The sequence below is a fragment of the Xiphias gladius genome, chromosome 1 (assembly GCF_016859285.1).
Source record: "Xiphias gladius isolate SHS-SW01 ecotype Sanya breed wild chromosome 1, ASM1685928v1, whole genome shotgun sequence".
NCBI lineage: Eukaryota > Metazoa > Chordata > Actinopteri > Istiophoriformes > Xiphiidae > Xiphias > Xiphias gladius.
Genome location: NC_053400.1, coordinates 29,217,857 through 29,240,504, shown reverse-complemented (window position 1 = coordinate 29,240,504; position 22,648 = coordinate 29,217,857). Strand labels below are relative to the sequence as shown.

The following is a 22,648-nucleotide window of genomic DNA, read 5'->3' as shown; positions in this document are numbered from 1 at the left end:
AGATAACAGTCTGCTTTTTCTCTGATGAAAAGGTCATAGGGAAATGCATCATGTCCCTGGACCCCCCCCATAGCTATTCCTGAAAACTCATCTGTATTCCCCATATGCTGTGATCAAAAGCCCAGCGGGGGACAAGGGAGCGGGAAATAGACAAGAGTCACTCAAGTTACGGAAATGTCATCAGCCTCACAGGGGGGATGTCAGTCAAGGTAACTTGACCAGGAGGCAGCTGAATTGGTTATGATGGCTGTTGTACCATATCAAAGGACATTCTGCAGAAGAATGTCACAGGACACGAAAAAACAATAAGCTCACAAGACAGGAGACCAAACAAAATGAAGAAACCTTCTAAAACTAATTATTTTATCTTTGGAACCAGTCAGTCTTTCTTAGAACTGACAGGTATGGTCATGAAAGAAAAAGACTTGTGAAACGATAAAAACAGAAAAGGCAACTGTTTTGACAAAATGCAATAATGCAGATTCCCAAAATGATGGCATACTGCACCTAGAGAACCAGAAATGAAGCCAGTATCTTCAGTGGAGAATTTTTCATTAATAGCCCTCAGATTTTAAGGACAACATAAAAAAAAAATGGACCCAACTCTATGAATCCAAACCTTGCAGTCCCAGTACTAAACTGTAAACACTACAGAGAGGCAGGTTCCCCCTCACTTGCTCAGCCATAAGATTAAAAATTTGACAGGAACTGACGGTTCCCTCCCTTCATTTCCCTGTGAGACAATATTTTTGGCAGAGGAGCCGTATTCAAGCCTTCACATCTTCTTCTCTCCATCAGTCCACTTTTAAATTTACCCCTAGAGCTGTTTCTCCTCCAGCTTAGAAACAAACAGAAAAGAAAAATGACAGCTTGTCGTAGTTACATGACTTGTCTAGCAGAGTGGCTAGTACCCCACTGACCCCACACCTCTATAATGGACTCAGCACAGAAACATGGAGACTTAGACCTGGAGGCACTAACGCTGAAAGTCAGCATTTCTGGGTCAGTGGCCGTACGCTGGCAGTCCTTGAGAGGACTATGCACTGATGAAGCTCTTTGTAACAGATGGATGGATGGACGGATAGACAGAGTACTTTATTAACCCCCGGAGGAAATTGCAGTAATGGCTCTCTACTGTAATGCTACATACAAACACACAGTCTTTAGATCCTTTAGAAGACAAACTAAGAAAAGGCTGCATTTTTTTTTGCTGTGTGCTTGTGAGCCAATCCAGCCTGGAGTCATGATTATTCAGTACTCAACACTTTCCTAAACTCAGCATTTGGTGTTGTTTTGCAGTGTTTCCTCTGAAACATAAACATATGGAGAAATGTTGAGTGCTGCTAGAAATGCAGCATCTTGTATCAGTGTTCTGAAGGATTCCTATGTCCAATTGTAACATGATATTACAATATCCGCTGCCTGTAATTTAATGGCAAATATCTAATATGTCGCCAGTCTTTTTAAATTGGACTGTTACAACAGTCTTTTTTTATCAGTACACTTCAGAATCATTTATGTTGAAAATAATTCAAATCTCTATCAGTGAATACTTATGTCTTTAATTTGCAAATTGCCACAAAGAGATTATACACAAGCCACTGTGTACATCATTAAAATACTGTTTCTCAAACTTTATAATCTTTGGATTGTCTCTCGAGCGTAGCCCGGCAGCTACAAAAGACTTTGTCCCACACTCCCTGTAAATGAAAAAACATCTTCTGGAAGAAAGAGATGATTCTTTGGCTTTTTGAAAAACCCATAGTGGTGAATGTTGCCCTGTCCTTGACTTTCACTGCATGACCCATCTGTCAGGGAAAACTTACAAATCGTTTCAGCTGTCTGTCCCGTTGAGTGGTAGAAATCGAGATTAAAATGAGTCAAAATTGGCGAACCTGCACAGTGTCCCCCGCTTTGTCACAAATGTCACTGAGGTACCCCATAAGTACAGTGCCCCTGAGGGTCAAAACACAACAACATTTCACAAAACTACCACGAGATTTCACGACACAACATTATTTCAGGTTACCGAAAGGGTGGAACAACACTTCTTCTTTGTGACTGGACAGAACCTAGTTTATTCAGCTGATGTGTTAAGGTGGGTTGGTGCTAGCTTGGATCGGCCGGAGGGGCGCTCTTTACTCTGTGCTACTGTGATTGGCTGTTGTGATTGGTTGCCGTCAGGTGCCTGACAGCGAAACAACCAACAACCAGCAGTGTAGTTTAGACCTTCCTTCCTGCTGATCAAATCTAGCAGCAACCCAACTTAACACATACACTGAATAAACACTGAATTGACTCGGGTTTTGTCCAATTTGTGACATTCTGTTGTGTTTTAAACCTCAGGGCCGCCATACATAAGTCTATAAAACTAACCAAAAACAGCCTCATCATCCATCTCTGAAATTTCATGAACTTTTTTTGCAGAGATTGTTGTCGCCAGTTTTTGGGTTAGCTGACCTTGGGTGTCTCAGAATGTAAGCCCAAGCAGTTTATCAATTTGACAGGCCAGTAGGAGAAGTACAATAAAAGTTCATGGTTTAAAGTCCATCACCAAGGCAGGTTTTACACAGACTGTCTGCAGATTATCCCGCTAGAAGTTTTCTTTTCTTCTTGATGAGGAATTTATCAATAATAAAGGACTCCTGAGAGGGAGCTCTGTCGATCCTCATATGGAATTATATTGGCTCATTTACTGAAAAAGGCCTTTTGTGTTCAGGAATTAAACTCTGGCAATGATGCTCATTAAGGAGTTTGATGGTTTCAGATGGTATGTTCTTATAACTGCCAAGATTAAAACTTTCTTCTGTTTCTGTGTTTTTTTTTTCCCCAACGTTGGTTCAATGGCTTTGAATGAACTTATGCTCATCTGATTACATATAGCCTCTGGATTCTGCACTTTTCTGTGTTCCATGAAATAGACCACAGGTAATACTCACCGAAGAATTTTAGAAGTAAAATCAAACTGAAAATTAAATCATACTAATGCAGCAGTGATCATGGAGTTTTATGCATGGAGTTTAAAAGCATGTCATGTATATGAGGTTTAGCCCTCGATCAATGACTGCGTCATACACATTGATAATACAGATGTCATAATACAGATTTTAAATATTCAGGACAAAAGTGATGATCAGCAAAATAATAAAGACGAGCCTTGGTCCTTGTGCTATAGATGTGTGCTTTTGACAGCGCTGTGGAGATGAGGTGGGGATGGAGAAATGCGTTGTTTGCACAGAACAAAAGAGGATCAGCTGATTCAAAAGTCATGTCTTTTTTGCAGGGGCAGCAGCTAATGGACTTGGAGCACAAGTTAACCATAGCCAAGGAGGAACTGGAGAAGACTGCACTGGATAAGGTGAATAACAGAGAAAAATCACCAGAAAATTGAATGATTGTATTTTTTTCCCAATGATTTACTTTCATAACATTTCTTTATTTGTACTGTAGGCTGTTTAACTTTAAGCTAATCTTGTCTCTCTCATCTGACCCATTTAAACCGTGCAATGCCAAACACTGAATAGAGAAATGGCCTCTAAATTATTTAATGACTAAAGTATATGTATATGTAAAATCCCTGTTTTAGAGAGCGGAGTTTTGAGTATAGAGGTTAAGAGCAAATGTTTAAAGAAAAAAAAAATCCCAAAATGAGAAAATTGTCATTACTGAGAATGTATTTCCAAAATGTTTAGCTTCAGCAGGTTCACCGCATGCAGCTTTAATTTAGAGGTATACATTTTTTTAATATGCTGTTATTGGACACACTGTGACTGGGGGCAATGTAGATGAGTTAAAAATGCATGAGGAGAAAATCACTGATTAGGAAAACAGGTAGCTCTGGTGTTCAGCTCAGGAGTATTGACATCAAAAGCTGTTGTAAAATAATTAAACCAATCATCCCGCCTGTCGTTATTATTGACTAAAGGTAAATGATCTTTTGAACATTCCTCCTTTATTCCTCTGGTGAGTTCCACTTCATGTCTTGCCTAACGACTGCCTCCCAGCTGGTCTAAAGTCACTTTACTGGACTCCCATGCTCAAGTAAATTTCTCATGTAGATGGAAGGAGGGATGGAGGGACTCAGAAATCTTGTTGTGTGTGTTATCTTGTTTGGGGACAGGAGTCCCAGCTGAAGGCTCTGAAGGACACAGTTCACATCTGCTTCTCAGCTGTCCTGCACAACCAGCCCAGCAGCAGTCACAGATTTCCCACCTCCCCCACCCACTTGTTCAGATACTCATCACTCATCAACAGCTCCAGAGTCACCTTTCAGCAGCCACATGCCAAGGTAATTCAGTATTCGTCGCACTTGCATCAGATTCGGTGTTTATCCAAAAGAAGGCCTGGGTGTTGTTAAAATCCAACCTTTGTTACATCTAATGAGTCGGGCGAGTGAAGCGCTCAGTCTACCATACATCCACTGTAGACGATGTCCTGCAGTCCTTGTATGTCCTAGTATGACGCACTCTAAGACGTCAGTATGTGCTCTGCATTGATGTCAAAGACAAGCATTTATACAATGTGAAGAGTTTCTATTGTTCATCCTGGAGAAAATGAGCCTTGTAAATACCTTGAAAATGCTTTCAAAATGCTTAAATTCTCATTTCCTGTGGTTTCAACAGTCTCACAGAACATCTCTACTTTAACAGCACATGTATGCATTAGAAGTGGGGGGGGTTCTCTCTCTTGTAACCTCTTACATAAGGCCAATGAAACAATTAGCTTCAGTAAATAAATTAATCAAGCGGTCGCAGGCTTTTTCATTATCTAATCTTTTTTTTTTTTCATAATCAGAAGACCGTTGGGCTGCATTTCTAAGCCATTAGAACACTTGTAAACAACAGCTCAGCTTTTCTTTTTACCATGCCCTCTGCTTATTTCATTGTGATACTTAGGTTTGTTTGTTTTTTGTAATCTTTTTATTCATTTTGAAGTTGAAATGAGCAAAAACCTAATATTTCTGTAAACACCAAACACCTTTAAAAGATTTACTTTTTTGAAAGCAAGTATAATGGTTGAGTCTACACTGATTTATCACTGTGGATTTGTATGGCTATGGGTATGAAATCTGTCCCGATGACACATTACGGAAGCAAAAACAGCTATAGTGCAGATTGGTTTTTAACCAGGAGCTCAGACGTCTACAACTTCATCCTAACCTGTCAACTTGCGTTACTCTCAGGTCTACACTCTCTGGCACGTGCAACTGTTTTAAAGTCTCAAACTACATTTTATCCTTCACTGCTACAATTTTAGTTGAACTAACAACACTTACCTGAGTAATAATGCTAGCAGTGAACAGTTACTGCAGCTGCAATTAGGAAAAAAAAGAACAACAAACATCTGAGCTACACATTTAGTTTCATGTCATTGTGGTATTCATGACTGAGTGCACTGTTGGGACATTTATCTTTGTCCACTGCAGCTTCAATCACTGTGACCTTGAATTAACAATGCACGCTGAATGCAAAATGCATTTCTACCCACCTTTGATATCATCGGAAGCATGACCAATGGGCCTTTTCCAAAGCAGACATTTTGACTTGTCATAGCAGGAGAACCTCAGGTGTAATTAATACCATTAACAATGGCTCTATTCCATTTAAGTGTATCCGTAGGCCATGTCAAAGAGCCAGCATGCAAAACAGAAGTGCCCTGGAACAGATAGAGCTACACAGAATGAGGCCCTTATTAATCTCATTAATTACACCTGTGGTTTTCCTGCCCTGACATGTCGAAGTGTTTGCAAAGAAAAGGCCTGTAGCGCTGAGTTTGCCTCACACTATCTGGTCAATTTGGTTGTTAGTGACACCAGTTTAAATATTGCCGTTACAATGTCTTAGGATGAAAATACGATAAGTTTGTTTTGTGAATTGAAAATGGAAAGCAAGTTGGATTCAGGATTTGCATCTGTAATGGTGGAGTATAATTTAAATCGACTTTGCAGATAAGATAAAGCAGGCTGCTGTTTCTTCTTTTATCTCACCTCCCTGTGTAAACACTTTGGAATTGAAATTCATTTCACACTGTAACTTCCAGCTTGGTGACATTACGGAATATAACCCAGTGCCAAAATATTCACCTCACCGCACATCAGAGCGCACATAATGTACTGTCTGCGATATGAATTTAAGTGTTAGCCGATTATTACCTCCTTTTCAAGTGGCCATTTGTCAGTCTGATGCGCCGAGTATCACTTCTCCAGAGAAAAATAGCCCAGGAAATAATTACTACCAAATATAACAGTTGGGCAAACACGATTCCAGAGGTTGTTCAGAATAATATCATGTCTCAATCAAGCAGCAGTCAACGTAATATATGTCAGTCCTTATAGTCTATGGCACTGTAGCTTTGGAGGTAAATCCCAATTACTTTAGGGAATTAATGAAGTTTTGTTATGTTGGACTTCAATTTGTTCTCTGTGTAATTATTAATTCATTGTGACACTGCCTTTGTTTGGAGCCTCTCAAAGTCAAGGTCACAGTAGATTCAACTAAGGGCTCAGAATTTAATCCATTTTAAGAGTTTCTAAAAAAAAAAAGACTACCCAAAAGGATTCATTGTAAAAACAGGATAATGCCTTCAGTGCAGATATAGCCTCGCTTTGCTAGTGAATCACTTTGACATTTTACAACTAATGTCAAGTGTCAACATTTTACCTGGTCTATACATTTTTGTTTATTAAAAAAGCAATACCGTCGTGTGTAAAACAGCATTTCTACTAGTAATCCTGTTCCTCTATATACTTGAAAAAATACAAAATGCAGAAATGCAGCAGAATGTGGAAGTGTGATCACTGTTGATTCTTGAAAATATAGTTCATAGTACCTACGGTTATTTTTTCCGTCCACCTAGCATTCATGTCAACCTCAATCAGAGATTGTGTTAGTTCTGATTTCAGAAAAAGCAGTCGCTGCAGTCAGTTCGAAATCATCAAGTCGGCCACAGCACCGCTGTGCCTTATCTGACATGATCCTGGGTGAAGAATTTTGTCTTCTGGAGGCTTCCCTCTCCTCAAAGCAGTCGCAATTTACTCTGCATCTGTATCGTGGGCGCCTAAGACATTTGACATGCCACTTACCCCCCCCCCATACTTAAATACTTCTTTATTATCATGCTTCAGTACGACCATCTCCACCAGTCTCACCACGGTCCCTCTGCTGTGGCATCATACAAAACAATTTTCTATAACTGACACTTTCTGTCCACATTTAAGCTCTTGTTGGTGTTTGCAGCAAAACAGGGCGATCCCGTTATAATGAGTGTTTATTTCTCTGTCATCTTCTTTGCAATACTGTGAGCCAAATAAATGCAAGCACGTGCAAAATAAGCATCTCGCAAAAGAAGAGACAAGTGAAGGAAACTCGAGATATGTGTGGGTTGATTTTTTTTTTTTTTTTTTTTATGATAATGAAGTTATTACTTCCCACTTCATTAGCATACAAATAGCAGCACTCCACTTGTGAGCAGTTGCTAGCTCCATTATCTCCTGTAGGCGCCGTACACTTTGACGGGCTGTCTGATAAATCTCAGCGCACCTTCACTGTAAAGATTACTGGCGTGCTCCATCTGTCCCCCCCTGACTGTGGATGTGGAGGTGGGTCAAATCTCATTTAAATCACTGCCAAAATGATCTCACATTAAGTAGTAAAATAAATAAATAAGCAACACGCAATTACTGTGCATAAAAGAGCCAAATAGCCCACAGCCCACAGAGACGTTGGGTAACAGTCCACTGACAGAGAGGCAACGGTCAAGAACTTAGCTCTTTGGTGAGCACGTGATGTTCCTCATTATGCTCATTAACAGCATGATAGAGCTCAGTAGTGTTACTACATCCTTTATCTTAGTGTCTGTTGCGTGGTTTTGAACCTGACATATTAGTATGAGTGAATTGTAGCCGACTGCATTTAGTTAGAAATGCTAATATTTCTGAAAATGCATGGCTAATCTCATGCTAATTACTGTTGGTGATCTAAAGGCAATTATTTTACACATAGCCGGGTATAATAGCACTACCACCAATGCAGAAAGAAAAATTAAATCTCCAAAGCTTTTAATATATGGAGCAAGCATTTATCCACTCGAAGGCTGATAAAACATATAATACATTTGAGTTTCAGGAGCACACTTGGACTACAATCTGCTGTTGTGTTTTTTTTTGTTTTTTTTGTTTGTCTTTTTAATTCCAAGGCGGGTAAGTGCAGGGATGTTTGTTCAAGCACTCACTGACACCACTTTGAGATTCACGCTCCTCGTTTAAGTGAACATAATGGGCCTTAAGCTCTGGTAGACGCCACAGATGAGACTCTCGTGGACCTTGCCCATCTCGCTCCCTCTCACAAACACACACTCTTCTCGCTAGTGAAAGATTCATTAGTGCGAGGATGCAGAGATCAGCAAGATTGGAGTGGAAGTTGCTTCATATTTAACAGTCTCGGGGAGAGAGCCGGTTCTTGTGGTCCAATAGCATGCAATTTTCATCAAAGTAATGGGAGATGATGTCTTAGATGCTCGGAGCACTGTGCCGGAGGTGAAATCAAGCATTTCATTGCCCTGCTCTGAGCACTTACTATTTACTTTTATGATTGTTTCCTTGTCTACATAAATCGACAGGGAATTCATCTATGCTACGCAAGGAGGCGAGAGTAGGTGGTTGACAGAGCAAAAAACAGTAGCTTGAAGATATTTATCAGCTGACTTTGAATGACAGAATCGCAGTTTCTTCATGCAACAAATGTGACAAACCTCACCAAGACGTCCATTTAAGTAATGGTTTCTAATGAAGCTCTTTTTTATTTGATTCTTCTTAGATATTAAACTTTCACAGTCTGTCAGTTACAAGTGCCATGCAGGTTTTCAAATAAGAAAAAAAAATGTGTATGTTAAGAAGAGAAACCCATTATCTTAATTATTTTGTCACATTTTCTGTGTAAATGTAGTCCACAATTAAACATAACATTCCCTGATAATTAATGTTCCCAGTCTAAGCACTTTATCAACTTTCTGCTGGAAATTCACTGCCCTTATGGAGACAAAACAGCATTTTAAATGCCTCCCTTCTTTCATTGCCGTACTGTAAAATTCTCTTGATTCTGACGGATACTGTCAAGTTAGGAAATAATGCATGAAATGTTCGCCCAAAAGCTGCCACTTCCACAAGTAAAGCCAATTCCACTGAACCTGCCTAAAAAGATGTTGCCTCAGCTGACAAAGTAAGAATGGGCTTTGACAGTGACAGGTTAAGATTACTTGTGTTCATCTTGCAACCAGCTTGCTTTACTCTCACAAGAGACCGCTTTTGACCCAGTTAAGGAAAGTACTATACTCTACCCTTGTGCAGAAGCCTGGCTGCAGCAGACAGAATTACCTTTGGAGAAATATCTGCAGGGGAAAAAAACAAAAATCAGTTATTTGTTTACTGTTTGGTGCTTACTGGACAATATGTGGTAGACAGCAGAAAAAGATACCGTATCTAATCCAAGCATAATTTCCTTTATTACTTTTGTGCAGTGGTTGAATGTAACCAAGTACTCTTCTTAAGTACAAATTTTAGGTATTTGTACTTTTAGTGTTTCCATTTCATGCTACCTTACACTTTTACTCCACGATATTTCATTTATCTGACAGCTGTAGTTACTAGTTATTTTTCAGATTAAGATTTTAAGTACAGCAATATATTATAAGCTTTTAAAACGCAGTCTACTGTCATATAGTAAATCAGTGGTTCCCAAACCTTTTGGCTTCTGACACCTTAGTAAAAAAGCAGTGTCTGGCTGGCTTTCAGATGTCTATGAGTTGTTAGTGGTTCCACAAAAAAGAGATTCTCCCTCTAAACTTCTCACATGGTTTCATGAAATAATTGTTGAAGGCCAGAGCTTTGTTTTTTCTTCTTTCCCCTCCCATTAATCATCAAACAACCCCTCAGACTTTATCTTGTGACCCTTTAAGTGGGAATCATTGGACTAAACTAGCTAACTGTACATAAAGTAGTTAAAACCAGCTCCAATTTGAGCAGCTACAACAGTAAAATGTTGCTATAACATAGATGCATCTGTATTAACAACCTAATAATGTCAGAGTAATAGGTCAGTCACAGGAGCCGTCTTTCTCCAGAACAAGTCCTCTAACTTTGGATACAAAGAGTATCAAAAGGTTAATTATGCTGATTATACTTATACCCTTGAGTGGGATTTTGAATGTAGGATTTACACTTGTAATAGAGTACTTCTACATTGTTGTAGTGGTAGTGTCTCTTGAATCTGAGTACTTCTTCCACTACTGCACTTGTGTTTTACTGTTCAGTCATCTCCAGTTTATGGTGTCTAGAAAGTGTTAAAATAGGCTGTCCAAATAATAGGCACCTAGTAATATATATATATATTTTTTTTAAAGTCCATGTATGATATGAAAATCAAAAAAATAAATAAATAAATAAATAAGTAATTGTCTGAAAGATGAAGATGTATGAAGATGTACATTTTCTGCTCTGCTTGTAAATGTCGAGATATTTCAGGATACCTGGCAATTGACAGGTTGGCCTTTCTATTCTTGCATTTTTGTCCCAATGCCTAGGTGAGCCACACGCCTATAGATCAGCAGTACAGTTAGCTTGTACAGATTGTTCCAAGTAGCCGACTTTTCGATGACCTGTCGCTGGAGTAGTGAGTAGTTTGTACCCCGTCAAACTTGAGCTGGCCCTAAACAATGTCAACATTTCCTATGCAAGAGGGTCAAGCAGAAGGCACTTGTTGTACTGAGGCAATTAGCAGAAAACATTCTCCACCACATTCGAATTAGTTTAGAGAAAGCTGATTTTAAAAACTGTCAGGGAGTCTGCGGGCAAAGAATATCCACCAACTTTTTTGCACATCAGACCTGTTGATGCCACATGTTGAAACATTTCTATCAAATGTTAATTGGGAAATAAAAATTACAGACCAAAATTTGTCAAGGGAGCCAGCGGCTTATTAGTGTGTCTAAGCGACAATGATGCCTATTTACATGACTACCGAGAGCTCCAAAAAAATAGTCCCAACTATACGATGACAGCACAGCAGTAGGAACTGGGTTAATCTGCTACTGTATACATTTATAATATACACTAATTAAAAAAGGTTTATACAGCCATGACCCCGTTTACCATGGCCATTTCTGTTGAAGTCACGTTTTGAAACAATGACACGGAAATGTTCCCGCCATAGGTCAGAAATATTATGCAGGCTATGAATTTGATTTTAAACCACGTTAAGAGTTTATGGAGTCAATGAAAAACGTTAAGCTTTTTATAATCCAGGCTCTTTGAGGACAGCAGCCACTTTCCTGAGAAGAATGGTGAGTTTCTAGTTTGGCTAGGTATAGCCATACCATTAGTCATCCATATTAGAATAATGTCTACTATGTGATTGAAAAAAGTTGACCAAAGCCTGCCATGCAACTGTCATTAAAGCTATAGGTTTTATTTACTACTTTTTGGCCTCTAGCATAGGGAATTTCTTATACCAGTACATCAACCTCTCTCATTCGGACATCATTTCAGGTGGTAGTGATATAGATCTTCTACCTCCAGAGAGAAACCTTTTCATCTCTGACTGTCCATCTCGTTTTTCTCCCACTATTTCGACATTGGTTTTTTACTGTTTTTTGCAGTGGGTTACTTCACCGAAACAACAGTCAATCAGATGCAGCTCTCACATTAGAAAATCCCAAAGCTGATCTGTGTGGGTTTTTAAAGATAATCGCATGCTGGTTTTATGGTCCGACATCTGGGACCTCCCAGTCAGTTTGCAGACAACTGTACATTTGCATTTTATTTCATAACAAAATCAGACCAGAACAACACTAAACGAAGAGGATGGGGATCTAGTTGCTTTTTGCTTTTAATACCAGGCTAACTAGACACAACGTTCATGTACAATACATTCCCTTAGTGGCAACTAAAAGGACACTTGATATTTCCAGTTTCCCCCATATTGGAAAGGTTAATGCCCAATATGGCCAATATCACTGACTCAAAACACAGGTGACAAGACAAATTAATAAGCTGACTTTGGAGTCACGTCAAGAAAAATCCACTTTGTCCATTATTTTGGTTTATGACCAATTACCTGATAACCTAATGACTCTCCCATCGGCTTCAGCTGCACTTTGTGTATAGTGCTGTGAGCAAATGTGGGGCATGTCAGAACGGTAAACTAAGATGGTGAACATGGTAACCATTGTACCTGCTTAACATCAGTATTGTTCTTGTGAGCCGTTTAGCATGTAGCTAAGAGAGCTGCTTGTGTGTAAGTTCAGCCTCATAGAGCCACTAGCATAACTGTAGACTTTTATGTAAATATGACAAAACATACATGGATAGAATAATGGATAATGTATTGGTTAGTATTAGATGAGAACTGTTTTGCTTATTTTAGACCTTCTTGGTAAACCACAGTTTAGAATCAGCTGGTGTGGTGGTGCGAATTTGGAGTCTGGGGCTTTGAACTGCAATAGTTCAAATCGAAACACTATTTGTGCAGAAATATTAATAGTACAAACGTTTTTGATCTTAGTACTGGATATGTGATGGTTTAATATTATTAGGTTCACCTCCAAGCCTTAGTATTTCAATAATTCTCTTTTTAGTTTGTAACACTCCATTTCTTTTGCCCTTCCTGCTTCCTGTCATGAAATAGTCATTCCAAGCATAATTTATTTACTACAAATAAATAAGCTGAATTAGTTTAAATGAACAAGTATAAAATAAACAGTAACGAACCTCTGAATCAGAACTTTTTACTTTTCAAGAACCCCAGAGCTACTGCTGCATCAACAACCCATTTACACATTTTGTTTTTAACCCCAATTTGAAATGTTCTCTTTTTTTCTACAGGATATCTCTAGAGTTCAGAGAATTGTCACAGCCAGTAAATCACCCATGAATATCGGAGTAATGAGGAGAGAGAGCGGCACAGTTAAAGAGTGCCAGATGGAAAAGGTGAGCCCTTAGAGTAATTAAATTGTAATAGCCTTTGTGACCTGAGGGCCCGTATCCCTGTGGTTCATCTGTTCACCGAATTCATGCTGTCCCTCATCAGAAATCAAACAAGCCACTATTATTCCAAGTGTCTTCACGAGGGTCGATAACTGAAAAAACTTTAAGCAAGAACCACAACAAGTTTCAGCTTGATGATACATTCTTTAGTTGATAGTTTTTTACTCAGTTCAACTTTAACAGCTTTGTTAAAGTTTTGTTGAATGAGTTGTTATTGCAAATTACCAAGGGATTCCAATCTCACTGGTGCTAAAACAGGTAGATCAGTCCACATAAAGTTTAATAATCAAGTCGTTTATCTAACAAAATGCAAAATATTATTTTTGGGTGACTGTTTTTGAGGTTTAGACTGTTGGTCAGACAAAAGAGGTAATGTGAAAACGAACTCTCCTATTACCTCTATAAAACTAACATGATTGATGTGTAGTCCAGTGATTTCTGGCATGTCAAACATTGACAGATTATGGTAACAAGTAGTGGTAAAAGGACTTGTTTATTAATTGATCAGTTGATTGACAGAAAAATAAATCTGCAGCTATTCTGATAATCCCTTCCTTGAAATTAGTTTCTCAAAGGAGGTGGGATAAGCAATCACTGCTTCCTGCTCCGAAAATTCAAAGATTTAAACCTACATGTTTTGTGAGGTCACAGTGACCCTGACCTTTAACCTTTGGGCCACCAAATTCTATTCAGCTCATCCTTGAGTCCCAGTGAACGTCTGTGCCAAATTTGAAGAAACTGCCTCGAGGTGTTCCTGAGATATCGCAGTCATTAGAACGGGACGGACACACAACCCGAAAACAAAAACAACCCGACAGATCCATCAATAATGAAAATATGTGTTTATCTCAGCCTTAAATCTCACCAACGGTAATTCCACTAGAGCATTTTAACTGCAACTGCATGGAGTGCTGTAGTTGAAGCGAAGGTAGAATTTGCATGTTAACACTCACTTCGGAGAGGATTTCAATCACAGCGGCACGCGCCCAGTGCAAACATAGTTTTACGGTGAGGAGCTTCTTTGGAACATTTGAGGGAGTGGAGTGCCTCGCTGACTTTTTGAAAGCAGTTACTGAGCGGAGGAAAGTGAGAGACAGTAACTGACCTCTACTGTTAAGACTTTGTTTTTTTCTGAAGGACTTTGGTACCTTATAGTCACGGACTTGCTTCTCTAAGATTCAGGCAAGTGCGAGCAGTCGGCTCTCAAGGAGGCTCCGCACGAGCATCTCGAAACCTTGTCAAGACCAAGAAGATCTGACGAAAACAGGTGAAGCGCACGGGATCCGTTAAGGATTTTTGACAAGTGACTATCAAGAACTATTACAGATATAAGTTGATAGACGACTGGAGACAGGGGCAGTACAGAGGGATGCTACCCAAAGAGGAAATTACCCTCTGTGGAAAATATGTCAAAGAGATCGTTCCTTAATGAAATTGTGCCAAAAAAGTGTTGACTGGTGTCCCATAATTGATTATATAATTATTTGGCAGGCTTGTGAAAATCCTGCAGCAAGAAGGAGAAACGTTCTGATACAGATAAAAGGAGACATATTTGAAAGAGCGACTCAGGTATTGTGTTTGCTTGTGAACACCGCCACATCTCCCCCTGTCCTCTTCTCCCTGTAGGGTGGGAGGAAATGAAGAGAGACAGTTTGTACGAGTGTGTATAGCTTGCAGTGTGCGCTTTGAAAATGAAATGTGACAGGTCCACTTCAATCTCACCAGTGATTTGTTTTTCACAGACAAAGCTCATACCTAACTTATATATTAAGGTACACTGTATTTCATATTAAACGCACTGGGCTTGAGATCGTCTCACAGCGATGTGAGGCCTCCTGCGTTCGTCACTTGTCCCACGTGTGGTCAGACGCATCCAAATGCTCCAAACAAGTAATTCACAATTGATCCAGTAAGATTAGAGAGGAGTAATTCACGGACTTTGCAGCGACAATGTTTTGAAGCTATGTTTCGGCCCTAACAATCTGCTGCAGTGTTACATGAAAGCAAAATTATTACCATGGGTACAAAATGGCTTCAAGTTTATCACAGCAGGGGAGTGACTGACACTGCTTGTAGCCATACCTAAAATTCTGTGAAAGAAAAACACATCCTGCAGGGCTGCAGGCAATGATTATTTTAAGTGGTGATTATTTCATGATTAATTATTTAGTCTATAAAATGTCTATAAAAATGCTGAAAAATCTCAAGTTCTGAGAGCACAAGGTGACGCCTTGAAATTGGCTTGTTTTTTTTTTTTTCTGACCAACAGTCGAAAACCCAAGGGTGTTCAAATTTGACATGGTGCTGTAAAAGAAAAGAGAGAAAAGCAGCAGATCTTCACGAGAAGCAACAAAACGTCAGGCATTTTTGCTTTCGTAACTCGCTCGAACAAATACCAATCGTTCCATTATTAATTTTGTTGTTAATTAATGTCAGAAATAGAATGAGAAAGTTAATCGGATGATTTTATGGTTGTAGAGGTAGTAAATGAAATGCCCCGCGACTTTTATGTTAAAATTAAAAGGGCATATTCATGTCACTGATACGGGTCTATTCATCTGGTGTTGTCTTTGGACACACACAGCTGGGAAGTTGACGCGGGTTCCCAGCATGTGCTCTCTTGACTGCACTGAGATACTTTCCCCTCTGCTCCTATAGACTGGGGGCGACTGCTTCCAGAATCAGACGGAGTCGGCGGCTCCGGAAAGTAAAAAGCTACCAGACCCGCAGCAGGTGAGCATCACTTGAATTTATATGGAAATGACAACGGATGCAGACACTTCACTCGTCGCTCCAGTGAATTCTTGTTCTTCTTTGGCCCAATGAGAAATAACCAGTCGGTTAATTGGGGGAACAGTCTTAGAAGATACGACTGGTGTTTTTCTTAGCATCAGCAAATCCAATGAAAATTACAAATGAAACCATCTGTTAGTCTGTCTCTCAGTGCTTTATGATTTTCCTACCCTGTCCGTGACACAGGCCCATTTGTCCATACCGAGGATGTAAAATCTTCGGGTCACAAATAGGTGGTTTCGATTTTTTTTAAAAGGCTCGGTGATTTTCCAAACCAGCTGGGCACTGTGGTTTTTAGGAAACCTTACGCAAACAGGAGTATATCATGCATTTGTTGGGGACTGTTTTCTGCCGCCAATTAATTTGGTGCACTGCTGAGCATTTGCAGCACTATTGATGACGTGTATCCAGGACTCCGAATGAAATACACTGCCCCATGTTTATGGTAATGAAGAAACATGTCATCCAGTGCAAGTCACTGGCTAACGGATGTTTTCGTTTTTGGACCTTTTTGGCTCTGTTGCACCTGCAATATTAGCCTTGGGCTACACAGGGGAAATAGTAGGATTAGGTATTTTATTGGTTTTGGTCCTTTACATGAAAATTTGCCTTTTCAGTTGATTTGTTGAGATACAGAAAACAAAAGAAAATCATCAGCCTCATCCTCTAAGTAGCTCCCCCGTAGTAGTTTATAGCAATTTTCAGGCTGTTGGAGCTATGAAGAGAAATTACTGCATTACACAACAGTGTAAGGATCAAAATGTTGCAAAACAGCAGCAGCATGACAAGTCTGCTTTAAAAGACTTTGGAGATAGAGAGGCTACATCTAATAACCAAACAAAATGATTCAACCCTGCAACAAAATACGACACAAAGAAGTAAAAATAAAGCTCAGCAAACGATACAGCGCGGGGAAAAGACACACAACGCCTACATCACGTCAGGAAACCGATCAGGCGAAACCCAATATTCACTCGATGCCACTGTCACCTATGGTGTGCAGTATTCACTGCCATGCCACAGCCTATGCATAAGTGCCTCCCTCATCGTATGATTGAATTGAGTCACACCTGTTTGGCGGTGGCAGATGGTACAGCAAAACAATGCATCTCATTTCAATACAGTGCACTACTGTGTAACGGAGCGACTGTCTTGCATTCCAAGTGGCAGCGATCCATTTTTAGACACACAGACTATTTGCACAAGAATATTTCAAAAGAGATCTCAGCAAATGGGCAGATTTGACTTTGCCTATGTGTGTTTTTGCCCAGTGAGATATTCAGTGAGAGAGTCTGACGATCGCTTTTGTTTTTGTGTAATTCAACAGTGGACTGTGTCACTGATTCAAAGCAGAACAAAATAATGGTAGTCTGTTTTTGAAATGATGTCGTGAAATAGTTCCACATAATATGTTACATGTTAATGAAGGCAAAAGGAGTTTCCCAGAGGCATTTTGTGCTGTTCTGTATCAACACAAGCTGCATGAAATCTGTGTCAGCGAACAATGTACATTCTAAAAGATGATTTCTTTGATGTTCCAGTCTTTTTTTAAAAATATTACAGTTTCCTTTTAGGATCAGTAGCAAGAGATGCCTTGTAACGTCTCAGTTGGGCCGATGACTTTTCAGACGTGTTTTCAGTGTTGTTGTTTTTTTTTTTTTTTTTAATCTCATTAATTGGGAAATTTTCACATTGTGCTGCAGCAATGAATCTTCAATCGACTCTCTTTTCCCGCTGTCTGCTGGTATCCCACATGCACAGCACTTGCTATTCATGGTGTAGTAAACAAAATGATTAGTAATGATTTGGATTCTGGTCCCTGTGGGTCCGTCTGCATTAAAGTGGTCCCTATTCCTGTCACTACTGTGCCTCCATTATCTGTTCTCATGTTCGATTTGTGAGACCGGGAACCTGAGTGGCATCTCCCCCTGTGTTCAGATGTTTTTGGAAGAGAAGGCTATTCTCGTGGCCCTGCACTTGCTGTGTTTTTGTACAACACAAAGAAAGGTTTAAGGGAAATCCGAGCAACATCTGCACTTTTTAGCGTAGAGACGTATTGTATGATAAGCACTCATCTGTTCGCTCAGTCTCCTATGGCAGACTGATCGGACAAAGAGGCTCTCATCGACGTGGGCTGAACATCGAGAGCCTGACAGACCAACGCCAACACGTACTGTCAGCAGCATAGAGGAAAATAACACTGTCTCAGCCTGGTTAATATACTGTGTAAGCTTTAAAGCCACACTGTGCAATCTAACCCGCGTAGCATTTATTCGGCTGCTACCTGAGAGTCCATCATTAAGATTCTTCGACAGTTACAAGAGTTACAAGTTTTTTTCTGTTTCGTCTGAAGTCAAAAATATAACTTCATAACACTTCAGCAAACCCTGACAACAGAGCATATCTCTGAAGCACAGTGGCATCAGTATTGTTTCTCTCTGACATTCCTGAATTCATTAAAGAAAAAGGTGCAAGTGGAAGCGAAACAGCAGCTGGAACGTAAAACTCACAAAGGGCGAATGTGAGGAAAAGCTAAAAAATAAAAAATAAAAAATCAACTGAGTCAGATATGCAGTTGTTTGAAATCACCAATTATTAAAAAGAAAAGAAAAAACATGTTTCATATACAGTTAGGTACATAACATTTCCTCTGTACATCACCACAATTGATTTGAAATGAAGCCATCAAGATGTGTTTGAAGTGTGAATTTTCAGCTTTACTTCAAGGGGTTTAACAAAAATATCACATTAACCGTTTAGGAATTACAGCCATTTTTATACATTGTCCCTCATTTTCTGGCAAGGAAAGGAACGGCTCATGATCCAAAGCATAAAACATCATCTGTCAGGAGGCAGTGTTATTGCATGGGCATGTATGGCTGCCAATGGAACTGTGTCACTGGTGTTTATTGATGATGTGACTGCTGATAGAAGTAGCAGGATGAATTCTGAAGTCTATAGGGCTGTACTGTCTGCTCAGATTCAGCCAAAGGCTGCAAAACTGATAGGACAATACTTCACAGAACAGATGGGTAATGACCCATAACATACCGCCAAAGCAACCAGAGAGCTTCTCAAGGCAAATAAATTGCATGTTCTTCAATGGTCGAGTCAGTGACCTGACCTCAACCAAACTGAGCATGAGTTTCACTTAATGAAGGCAGAACTGAAGGCAGGAAGACCCACAAACAAACAGCAACTGAAGGCAGCTGCAGTAAAGGCCTGGCAAAGCATCTCGAGGGAGGAAACTCAGCATTTGGTGATGTCCATGGGTTTCAGACTTCAGGTGTTCATTGACTGCAAAGCATTTTTTTCCAAGTATTAAAATAAATCCTTATGTTAGTTTGTCCAATTACTTCTGAGCCTTTGAAAATGAGCAACTATGTCTAAAAATGGCTGTAATCCCATTAAACGGTTAATGCGATATTTTTCTTAAACCCCTTGAATTAAAGCTGAAAGTCCTCACTTCAGTCACATCTTGATGGCTTCGTTTTCAAATCCACTGTGGTGGTGGCACAGTCAAAATTAGGAAAATCGTGTCACTGTCCAAATACCTATGGCCCTAACTGTGCATAGGTGGCATTTGGTTTAGTAGATGACATATTCCAAGAAATAAAAGCACACTATCCGCTGCTGTGGCACAGTCAGTTAATTAGCTAGTTGGCGTGCACCCACATATTCACTGACACCCATAATAAAATTGGGCAGGGAAGTGGGTTCCTTCCTTTTAACTTTTTTTTTTTTTTTAACCATAGGATGAGAGTGCACAACAAAAATTGTCTATAGTACCACAAAAATGGTATTTATAAAGTTTTCTTTCTAACCATGCCATGAACCGTGCCATGAAAAACATGACAACATGAACCGAAATAAAGTCAAAATTGGATGTTGTCATATAAAGCAGCACATAAGTTGTTTTGTTTGTCAGATACTGTAGATTGTACATTTGCTTTAAATCACCTTGACTGCAGACATTGGTCGTGGCGCTACTGACAAAGCTGTTTCAAGTTTTTCCAAAAAAAATTTAAAAAATTAATTTAAAAAATAAAAGCAAAATCTCAAACCCACATCAGAGTGGGCTGCTACTGAGGTTGCCAAGAAGCCACAAGAGTGCATTAAGTGAGAAATTGAGTTTTTGAGTAGCAAGTCTCAGTCCCTGAATCACTTCTGTACCTACTCAAGTCAACGACGTACTTCTCTGTATTTTATTATTACGTGACGTCCACATCCTACGGTCAGATTCAGAGTTTACTGCTGTGCTCGCCTGAAAGTGATGGGATAAAGGGTAGAGGTGCATGATGCCTCTTTTTATTCGCTTTGCTTGAAGCCAGATGACAGCACTGTAACCCACTGCCGTGCAGCGTGATGTGTAGCTCGGTAATTTGCGAGCAGCCAGCAAGCCTTCCGGCATTCTCCAAAGTGACAATGGTACACACAAAACAGATGCTTTGCCCGGGAGAATTGGTTTCTAGTGCCTGTGCTTAAACATGTCGTTGCCAAAAATGATTCAGATTATTCAAACTACCAAAGAGGACTGCATTCTTTTAACGACATACATGAGAGCCCAATAATTTTATTTGTGAGAACAGCAGGATAAGATGGGAACACACATCCCCCAAAGAGACACGCTCTCTTAAAATGCAGTGTGTTTCGATGTGCCACTGACCTGTAAACAGACCCCTGTCAGTGTGTGTCTTCACAACCCTGAGAGCTGCTGGTTTTCCATCTCACCAGGTAGTTAACTGGATTCATCCTTAAGTGTAACTCATTTTCTCTATAGCTAGAATGAAAACCAGCTGGACTGTGTCACAGTCCATGAGCGCTACCCCCCCTAAAGTCAGCATTTTCAAAACCCGGTACATTATAACAGATTGACGAGGCTGTATTATCCATTACAATTTAGGAGTAAGAGTCATTTAAATCCACTTTTTTGAGTAAATTACATGTTCTGTCTTTTTATTTTATAATCACGCTTGTAACATACATCACATCAGTATTTATTTGCCTTCTTCCAAAGGCAAAGGCGTAAAGGTGCATGTTTAAGCAAAAACTGGGTTTTACGTTGCTCTTTAAACTTTACAAATTGTGTGCAACAACTACTCCTACTGTAACCTCAGCAGTCATTGAGCCCTAAGGAGTTTTCACCTCTGTAGTGGCTCGGGGCAGTGTTTACATTCAATAAAGCGCATGCGCAAGGGCCAGCAAGTGTTTACATCCACATCCTGCTGCTGGGTGCGATGGAGGTAAACAATACAGGATTTAAAACATTGCAATCGACTTCGCAAATGTTTGGATAGGGAAGAAAATGTCCTCTGTGTGTCTGTTAGACCTCAGGAATACACACATTATGCTTTGGTAGAATACAATGAATGCAAACTTTTGTTTACAAGATAACTCCGCAGGAAACTTTTAAATTTGTATAAACTGTTTTAGGGCAATTTTCTGCGCGACTTAGAAATTTCCGCTTAGAACTAACGTGTATTGCCCTAATGCTCTTATTAGCTATGGGATCTGTCCAACTAGGGAGGAGCAAACTGGCAGGGACACTATATTCACTTTTCCAGTCATCCTGTTTGGGGAGGATGAGAGGGTTCAGCCCAATAGCGGTCAGTCTTTCAAAGGCCGCGCCTTGATTTGGCTGCATCAACTGAAACGGAAGTCGTGTGGTGAGAATCCGGACTGAGAGAGGAATCAATAATAATTGCAGTGCAATAATTGCATCACTATTATCTTTAAATAACAAAAATAGGTTTTTCTTTGTATCCCACAGATATTAAGGAGTATTTCCTGCCCAGATTACAGACCACCACGTCAACTGTGGCATATTATGGTGTAAGTCTTGCTCATTAAGAATCTTTGTCTTCTGAACCTAACAGCAAAGGAGCCAAGCGCAGACTGGAAAATTCAGCACAAAGCTCTCAGACGGCAGCGAGGAGGCAGAGGGAGGCAGCAGCAAAAAGACAAAGCCACAGAAATACAACTGAGCGGACGGCACACCATCCAAAATGCAGAGCTCCTGCATTGCCTGAGGGATCTTTCGAAAGAGCACACTCTTACGCACTCTCACACACACACACACACACACACACACACGCAAAGACACGCATTTTTAAACACTCACACACATACAGCTGCACATACCGCATATCTGCATTGTTTGCAAAAGCTGAGACACTGGAATTGTCAAATTTTGAAACTGTCATCTGAAAAACCTCCATAGTAAAATGGCATGCATTCTAGAAGTTCTTTTTGAAAAGGTAGCACTGGCACTGGTAACCTGTTTTATGATTGTTCATTTGTTGTTTACTTATCTGAGTTTTATTCTAAGTGAGGACACTGCTTTCTAAATGTGTGATCTTTCTAGAAAAATCCCTTTGCACTGGTGAGTGTGTGACACTGTATCCTGTGATAAGTATAAATCAATCGACCAAAAAAATAAAATAAAATAAAATTAAAAAAAATAAAAAAAATACACTCCTATTACTACTACTACTACTACCACCCAACTTAGAATATTGTTTGTCACTCACCGTAGCAAGGTTAATTTACTCCCTCCACATTTTGAAGTATAGAGGCTCAAGTTGGCTGGCCAACTGTTCAACGTTTAATATTTCAGCACTCTTTCTGCCTTTAACACTCCAGAGGCAAAGAGCCAAAGACTCACAATGGGTCGTCTCCCTGAGAATGTGCCATGCACTGAGTAGTAACTCTTAGCTACATGTATCTGTGTTATCTGACCTTTCTGTGTCCTTTCAATAAACTGTAATTTTCAGTAAATGTGTGAAGAATAAATGGTTATTCGTGGGAAAGAAATGAGTG

General features: G+C 39.8%; 1 protein-coding gene across 1 annotated transcript in view; it reads left to right on the top strand.

Annotated features, from left to right (window-relative positions):
• The window catches only part of luzp2 (leucine zipper protein 2), a 203,837-nt gene extending 181,956 nt beyond the window's left edge, over positions 1-21,881 (top strand). Inside the window, exons 8-12 of the mRNA XM_040127445.1 lie at positions 3,284-3,358; positions 4,121-4,288; positions 12,875-12,979; positions 15,695-15,769; positions 21,706-21,881. Coding sequence (XP_039983379.1) covers positions 3,284-3,358; positions 4,121-4,288; positions 12,875-12,979; positions 15,695-15,769; positions 21,706-21,813 — 531 coding nt within the window. The 3' untranslated portion in view covers positions 21,814-21,881. The remainder of the gene's footprint in view (positions 1-3,283; positions 3,359-4,120; positions 4,289-12,874; positions 12,980-15,694; positions 15,770-21,705) is intronic.
• Positions 21,882-22,648: the final 767 nt, after the last annotated feature.